The sequence below is a fragment of the Theobroma umbraticum genome, unplaced genomic scaffold, assembly GCF_002168275.2.
Source record: "Theobroma umbraticum cultivar Fairchild unplaced genomic scaffold, ASM216827v3 scaffold_95.0, whole genome shotgun sequence".
In the NCBI taxonomy this organism is placed as follows: domain Eukaryota; kingdom Viridiplantae; phylum Streptophyta; class Magnoliopsida; order Malvales; family Malvaceae; genus Theobroma; species Theobroma umbraticum.
This window is the reverse complement of record NW_018397257.1, coordinates 10,320,938-10,329,744: the sequence shown is the minus strand read 5'-3', so window position 1 is coordinate 10,329,744 and position 8,807 is coordinate 10,320,938. Positions and strand designations below refer to the sequence as shown.

Below are 8,807 nucleotides of genomic sequence, written 5' to 3'. Positions count from 1 at the left end.
TCATTTATTTCTTTTTAATAGGTATCCAGTCAGATTTAAGAGACAGTTACTGCAATTAGCAAGGAGATATTATTGAAGGCACGTCACAGATTATAAATTGGGTTTTGATAAAAGAGTAGAGCAAAAATACCTTCAAAGCTACACACGACAAAACTTGTCCTTGATGGATAATATAAATGTCCTTGATGGATAATATAAATGGGTTCCATAGACTTTCCCCAGGTCCACCAAGAACCCACTTTACTTTCGCTGGAGGGCTGGTAAAATCAAGCATTGGATCGACCTCTACAGCAGATTTTAATTTCTTCCGAGAACCAGGTGTTCCAGATGGCTGAAAACAGAAAAATGCACGACTGGAGACTGTCAACAATTCTCTTTGGATTCTTAGTCTTCAAGTTATTTCTCTTACTCATTGTAATACGCTTTTGCAATTCCCCAGGTGTAGTTATTCTTTTGGCATCTTCTGGGTATTTCCAAACAATTTTATAGGGAAACGTCCCCATCAGAAATGCATTTCCTATGACCAGAATTCTGTAAGGGCAGTAACATAAATTATAACACTGAATTCAACTGTAAGAAAACTTAATAGTTTAACACTACCAATGGCACGCCTGCCTTTTAGTACCTCGCATGCAGCTCCACTTGCTTCCATCTGTGAAAGGTATCTCTCAACAGATCTCACGGAACGAAATCGCTGTCCAGTCCCAGGCCCAATGTAATACTGCAGACAAATTACCATTTCTAATATTCTGAGTTTCAGAAGGAAATGCCATGAAAGTACTTTTAGACAAGTAAGGCTAGCATCAGTCTTTCTGTTATCAACTCAGTTAAAGGTAGAATGATAATTGTATGTCTTCTACTCTCTGCTAGTGTATACAAGTCCATTCTATTAAGCCGTCAAATTAAAAGGAAAAGAAAAGACTTCTGATTGACAGAAAGCAAGAACTGAATGCACACTGAAACAAAACCATAAAAAATATGGATCATTGAGGAGTACCTGTGTACTTTATTTTGGTTGCAATTGCAAAGTTGGGTGTACACAAGGTCAAGGAGTAAAAAGAAAAAGAAGCCTACAAACTTCAAATAAAAATTAAGCATGCAAGAGTACCCTGTCAATTACTCCAGCATATCTAACATTGTCACGGGGCTTTTCCTCAACAATCCAATCATGAAGCAGCATGAGCGGTGAAACACTCCTGAATAAGTGGGGCACAATTTGCTTCTGCAAAGACTACCAGCACAGTTGGTCAGATCAAAATAAGCAAGAATACAACTAATCCTCATGGCAAGAAAAACATGAAAATCCATTCAGCAGTTATAGAACTCACAGAAGTTTCATTGCCAGGTTTCACTCTTGGTGGCCTACGAGTATATTCCATCTCTCCACATAGGTACTCCTGAACAGCTGTGAGGGAACGAAACTGCCGTCCAGACCCAGGTTCATAGTAATACTGCAGAAAATAAGATGGAAAGTTCTCAAAATTCTGTCTTCTAACAAACTTCAATGCATGAACTTCCAAACACAATTATCCCACATTGTAATTATGAACTTTCAGAATGTTCTAAACAGGGCAGTAACATCTCTTCCTCCCTCCCCCACCGCCTAAGGCCCCATGGCCTCAAAAATGGATCAGTGACCAATTTAAATACTGAAACTACATCTAGACATTCCCTTATTTATAAATTATGGAGACTAGGATTCCCAAATTAGAAGATATTATTAAAATTTTCCGGCCACGATGGGAAAATGGATTACAGCCCAAAGATTCCTTGGATTCCATAATTTTTCATCCAAATCAATTGATTAGAAACGCAAAGATCAACCTCCAAACTGAAGCCTCTCAGATAAATACCTCAAAACAAATGCATGCATGCATGCATGCAGATTGCAGGTGCAGTTCATTAACTAAATGAAAAGCAATCCCAGAAAGGAAGAACAAATTGTAAATACAAAAATGAGAATGTAAAAGAAAAAGAAGAGGAGGTGGAAGCAACCTTGTCAACTCGGCCGGGACGGGCTACAGAGTTAACACGCGGCCATTGCTCGACGACCCAACCACGTGGCAACTCGACAGACGATCTGATCATGGATGAGGTGGGCCTGGTGTCCACAATCTGCAGCTGCATTTTACTCGGATCGTGGGCTTCTCGTTCTTTGCCTGCCGGAGGTGGATTCTTCTTCGACGGTGACGATTTGCTCTTCATTGTTCGGAAATGTTTGGAGTTTTTTCTTATTCTTTTTCCGGTGTGGTATCGGACGCTGTGGTCACCGGTCAGTGAAACGGTCCCGTTATTTTATTCTACTTTTGCGGCGGAGCTATAGAGCAGCAGCTCAGTTACCGTCAATGGCTTCTGGAGATTCCAAGGGTTACTGCCCGTGCTTTTTACCTCGAGGAAAACACTAGTTAAAATCTTCTTTTTTCTCTTCTTTTTTAATTCTAGTGAAAAATATAAGTTCATAACTTTTCTAGTAAATTACATATTATACAAATAAAATTCGCATCAATCTAATAAATTATTATATACAGTTATTACATTTTTTAAAAAAAAATTAATTAAATAAATCGAAAGGAATGCCTTTGACATCATAGCTGATGGTCGTATGACATACTTAGGTAGGTCATCCATGAGAGTCATAAGGTAGATAGAAATGTATTTTTAAGTTTGTAGATTTTCAAATCTCGAATTTTTAAGTGTCAATAACATTATATTTATTTTATAATTTTTGTCCTGTATTGAAAAAAGCAATATATAATTAAAAGATATAATATTGAAATATTTTTTTAAACTATTTCAAAATTTAAATAAATTTTTAGTTTTTATTAAATTTAATTAAATTTTTATATTTTTATTTTATATCAAATAAAATATTATTAATTAACTATTATTAATCAAAATATTATTATCATTTTTTATGTCTTATAATATTGATACAGTGATAACGTAAAAAGTGAAATGTCACGTGATAACTTAACATATTATATTATCATCGATTATAATACATTAATATATCACAAATCACATAATATAAAAAAAGATAAATGACAGTGTTGATTAGCAACTGTTAGGTAAATACATAAACTTAATTATATGTAATTAAAAAATAAAAATTTTCTTATAATTTTATATATAATTTAACAAAATTTTTTATTGTTATGCTAACTAAAAAATAATAAGTGAATATTAACGCAACACAGTTATAGTAATAAGAAGTAGAAGGTTACTTACCCACAAGATGGAAATGGTTTTAATAGCTTATTTATTCTTTAATATTATTTTTTGTTAAAAACAAGTTTCAAACGTTGAAAGAATCATGGGACGATGGATAATGTCAACAGCTCGGAAGTGCAAAAGTGTGATTTTGTTCGTTGCAAAAGAAAAAAAATGGACGGTTTCCAACTTTGCTACTTTTCCAGTGACAACAACCAGACTGGACCGCAAAAAAAATGTAAACGCAACGCGGCACGCGCCCTGGTCTACAGCAACAAATGTCAATTGTGGGAAAATTGAAAGTTCTTCTCTTCTCTTCTCTACATGTTCTTTTTAATTATTGTTTTTTTTTTTCCATTTTTTGGTCCTGATTTGGTAGAGAAAGCAGTTACATGCATCCCTCAGTAAAGGCAGCCTGTACTTGACCCTGAACCTCTATTAACTAATTTTCAAAATCTTTGACTACTTCACCAAAAGATTAATATAATTAATAAACAAAATATTCAAGAATAATTGTTTTGAATATATCGCTACGCACGCACGTGGATTAGGAAAGGTCTTCGGATTCATTTGGTTACATACGATGCTAGTTTTTTTTTTTTTTAATCTGATTTTTATTACATAAGTAAAAAAAAAAACTCTTTTAATCACCTAAAAATAATAAAAAAACATATTAAAAAAATAAAAAAAAGAGAGGCTCGGGTGCAACATACGGGTTATAATTTAATTAATGAGAACCGTCAAATATTGCAGGGAGAACACGAGATGCATATGCTTCGCAACAGATGGGAAAGAATAAGTACTCTTCGGTTCCTTATTTTCTTTAATCCTTTTTTAAAAAATATTTTAAAATGAAGACTTTTTTTTTAGATTTTTAATATTGTTTTTTTATATATAATAAATTTTAAACATTTATAAATTTTAAAATAATAAATCAAAATCAAAATTTTATCTTAATTTGTTTGTCCTTTATTCATTTTTTCATCAAATGAATTTAATTTTGACCATTGTTTTTTAAAATATTATATAAAATTAAAATCTAAAAAATATGTTTTGAAAAATTTGAAATTCAAAATTTACGAAGCTTGTTTTTAAAAATTTTATTAAAAAATAATGATCAATATTGAATTTATTTAATACGAAAATTAACCAAAAAGATAAAATGAGATGGAAAACGTAATATTTTATTAAACATTGAACCTCGGAAGCAAGCGAGAGCATTGGATCCCCTAGCAAACCACTCTAGTAAAGAAAGAAAATATTTTATTGAAACTATAAATGATTCAAATCGTCGAATCTTCTTTAGATTTATTATTCTTCAAATCTGAATTATTGAGTTTTTAATCACTATGTTCAAACTCAATCAGTCTAAATTAAAATAAAAAAAGGCATAAAAACAACAAAAATTAAGAAAAAAAAAGATTTGGTCTTATTAAACAACATTATTATTCTTTTGTAGCTTTGATTAAAAGATACTTTGCTGAGTGGAAAAAGATAATTGAAAAATCAATGTTTATGACTATGGGACAAGATTCTAGAGGAAGAAGCTTCTGAAATTTGGTCTTATTTGTTTTCTAGATGATGTAGTTTGAAACCCAGAAATATGGCAAGAAAATTCTACGCATTGGGATTATTATTGTTCAAATCGAAGATTCCAAAATCAAATAAACACTTGTTCAAATTACCTGTTCAAAAAATAAATATTTGTTCAAATAACTACGGCTACTTTGTATTCAACTGATCCCAAAGAAGTCGTTGAGTGGAAAATTGACCATCCCTACACTTGGGGATAATCTTTACTTATTTAATTTTTTATTAATAAAAACATTTTAATATCTTTTCACTGAATTTGCAATTGCTATGTGTTTTTCAGCAGCAAGTTTCATGCTTTTGTTATGTATTTTTAATTGTTTGCCATTAAGAAGAGGCAATTGGAAAACAAAGAACCACGCTGTTTCCTCTAATAATGGTATTAACTCAATAATTGCATTACTCTGCGTACAAAGCGTGTAGGAGCCCTCCTTTTTTAAACATGTTTGACAAAGAAATGGGGAAAGAATATGAAAAAAAAAAAGAATTAAAATAAAATTTATTGCATTTGATTGTTGATCTAATTTGACATCGTGGTATGACGATTACGATTTAGAAATTATAATTAAACATAATTACAATGTTAAGTCATTGACTACTAAATGCTGTTTGAGCAATCAACACTTTTCTTAAGAAAAATACACACAAAATTCCTCTAAAAGCAAATGTGGACGCACTTAGATTCTGCCAACATCAAATTTCCACTCGGAAATTTCAATGTTTGGTAACGAGAATACACAACGGAAATCTTATAGGAATATGATACTACTACTCTTTCCTACTTAATAGATAAGAACTTTCTTGATTCGGACTGTGAAATAACAAAGAACTTTATTTCCAGTTAAATGAAAAGGACCCACGTTAAAAAGAAAGGTTATTGCTAGGAAAGTGAATGCGAGTAAGTAGGAAAGGTGTGAAACTAGGAAAGTCATCCTTGAGCTAAATTGAAGACCGCGTTGAATTTTTTTACTAAATCAGATATCTCACTTCATTGTACTACAACTACTTTCTGCCCACGTTTTCTGTGTCTCCATTTGATCTTGTTCCTTGTTACAGTTGGTTTCGGATTTTGACTGTAGCTAATTCTTTGCTGTTGTGTGGCCTTTTTTAACCCTCATATGAGTCGGTTCAACACCGCCACGCGCCAGTGGAGATGCATAGCCACCAATGACATCAGGAATCAGGAATTCTATTTCCTTGAAAATGCTTATGCCCAAATATGCAACTTTCCACTGATTTCAGTACAAAAGTTAAGATGCTATAAACGTAATCGTGTAATAAATTTAATAGTTTTTAACTTCCCAATTTTTCTGCCAATATTGGGTGGAAAAATCGAAATCGAACACAAACAAATAATATTGACTTCAGGAGCAAGTAATGAGGAAAATTATGATACTCGGGGAAAAGCATGGAACGAGATGAACACGCACGAAAGTTGTGGCAGGGGATAAAAGCAACACTGAGAACACTGTAAAAGTGTCTAGAATTTGTCAGAGAATTAGGAAGAGTCCTGGTAGGGACTTTCTTAACATGCTCCGCTACGCGGTGACGCAAACGTACTGAATGGCGGCTGACATTTCCATTTAATATACCCCTGAAACTTCCGTCGTAATTACAAGAGTACCAACACTCTCTCTTTACTTTCTTAGCCCGCAAGAATCATTGACAATTCTGTCATGTTGACCTTCCCAGATAGGCACACTCTCGCCAGCTGCCTACCTATAAATATAACTCCCAAGTTCTCATTCCTGCCATCCAAAGTTTTCCATTCAGATTTTCAGCAGCAAAAACCTTAAGCGTAAGTTTCCACACTTCAGGGTTTCCCCAAAGTTTCAGACTTTTTTTTTTTTCTAAAAACATGACCATGAAGAGAGGCAGAGATATTGAGGCCATGGACATGGCAAACTGCTTGATGTTGCTATCCAAGGTTGGCCAAACCGACCCATCGATGCATTTCCAGGGTCGTGTCTTCGCATGCAAGACGTGCAACAAAAGATTCTCATCTTTCCAAGCACTCGGAGGGCACAGGGCGAGCCACAAGAAGCCGAGGCTAGGAGGAGGAGATAACCTTTCGGAGATGCCTGCTTCACCCAAGAAGCCAAAGACCCACGAATGTTCAATCTGTGGCCTGGAGTTTGCCATAGGCCAAGCCCTTGGGGGTCACATGAGGAGACATAGGGCTGCCTCAAACGAAGGGTTGGTGACTCGGGATTTGTTGCCAGAGATGAAGAAGTCGAGGGACGCTGAAAGTGATTTGTGCCTGGATCTGAACCTGGCGCCATGGGGAAGTGATTTGGGGTTGAAGGTAGGGAAGGTGGTGCCGGCGCCTGTTGTTCATTGTTTTATATAAGGATCTTTTGGTTGTTGTTCTTGTAAAAAACCTGGTTCATATTTACCCATTTTTTTGTGGGCATTTTTTCTTGACACTTGTTCTTATGAACAGGGTATAGACATAGATGATTTAATTTCTTGATTCTTTTTAGTAGTTAGTTGGAGTTGAACTTTTTGTATACACAGTTGCTCCTCCATTTTTACTATTGAATTTCTTTATTAAAATCCTACATCTTTTCTGGTCCATACACGAGAACATTGTTTTAATTCTGCCATGACAAAAAGACTTCTGAAGAAAAAGTAAAGAAATAAAATTTTTTTAGTTGAGATTAATTGAAAAGATTGACAAAGAAAAAGAACATTGAATATCATCCCCGACCATTAAAGAACATTGAATTGGTGTAAAAGACTCTCTAAAATATCACTAAGATCCATGAACATTAAAAGAAGTGAAGAAATTGGGTTGGTTTGTTTTCCATCTTGCAGATGAATTGATGAGCCAGCAGCATTAGACTTGTTTACTCGGCTTTGGGCTTAAGTCTTCAGAAACATACAAAGAAAATGAAAGAATAAAAGAAAATAGAAGTATATATTTATTCAAAAGATGTTTTTTCCCTAATCCAAATGTGTTTTATCTCTAAAAGTACTTTCCTATTTTTTAAACAGAACCTCAATTTATGGAACATATCTACATCTGTGAATGTCAATATAATTTGCTTTGGTTGTAACTTAATTTTGGACCATATAGTTGTGTTTTATTCTCTTGGTCATAACTTAAATTAGACATTTTGTAACATTAGAGGCATGGACTCGTCAGAGAGTGGAAATCTCAAAGCTTTTCCATTCTTTTCAAGTTTATAATGAATGTATCAACACAAACCTTTAGTATACTACTTTTAAACATATGTAATATTTTTCATATTATATCATTTTAAATAAAATAAAACAAAACAAAAAACGAGATAACATTTTAACAAGTATTCTCGCACACTTTAATTGTCAAGAGTAACTCGAAAAATATATTTTTTTGAACTAATAATTATTCTAGAGTGTCTTGATGAATGAATCAGATTACAAATCGTATTGATACCTATTAAGAGAAATTGTACAAGTCTATGTGCTAGTTCTTGTTAGAGGGGAAAAGAGAAAGTGTGACACAAATTTAGAATGTTGAGTTGTCTGATAATTAGATACACTCTCCTTACCAATTTAAGAAGAGCCAGACGCGTCGTCGGTTCATGGTGAATACTGTCACAGAAGATTATAAATGATCGCCAATGGATTCTTAATCAATGGGTTTCAAAAATCTTGCGGGGAGAACTGTCACCATCTTATTGGCCCACGCAAGCGGCCTTCACTACAGTTAAACCATCCAAAACTCGACACGTGTTGATAGTTTCAATTCCCACCTTAGCACCGGCCGTTCAAGATTCGAAACGCAAGATAATAGAAAGTGACGAAAACTCACCCTTGGATGAAGTTGGTTACAGTCCATCGACGGTCAAGGTCCGTTACTCACAATACACGTGGACTTTAAATATGAAAGTAAACGTGACGTGTGATTAAGCAGTTGTAGACTACGTTTCGATATTCCTTTCAGGAGCAAAGATCAGGTGCTCCTCACACACAATATCAAACTTAGCTCTCTCTTTACTTTCATTTTTTTACTTTTATTT

General features: G+C 34.0%; 2 protein-coding genes across 2 annotated transcripts; one reads left to right on the top strand and one right to left on the bottom strand.

Moving 5' to 3' along the window:
- Positions 1-552: 552 nt before the first annotated feature.
- On the bottom strand, positions 553-2,205 carry MBD7 (methyl-CPG-binding domain 7). Its single transcript, XM_089782992.1, has 5 exons — positions 1,996-2,205; positions 1,329-1,451; positions 1,109-1,231; positions 626-721; positions 553-570 (listed from the first exon to the last, which is right to left on the bottom strand). Exons 1-5 carry the CDS (start codon positions 2,203-2,205, stop codon positions 553-555), a joined length of 570 nt encoding a protein of 189 aa, XP_089639118.1.
- Positions 2,206-6,541: 4,336 nt separating this feature from the next.
- RHL41 (C2H2-type zinc finger family protein) lies at positions 6,542-7,361 on the top strand. Its single transcript, XM_021423274.2, has one exon. The coding sequence runs from the start codon at positions 6,659-6,661 to the stop codon at positions 7,148-7,150; it is 492 nt and encodes a 163-aa protein (XP_021278949.1). The 5' UTR covers positions 6,542-6,658; the 3' UTR covers positions 7,151-7,361.
- The last annotated feature ends 1,446 nt before the right edge of the window (positions 7,362-8,807 follow it).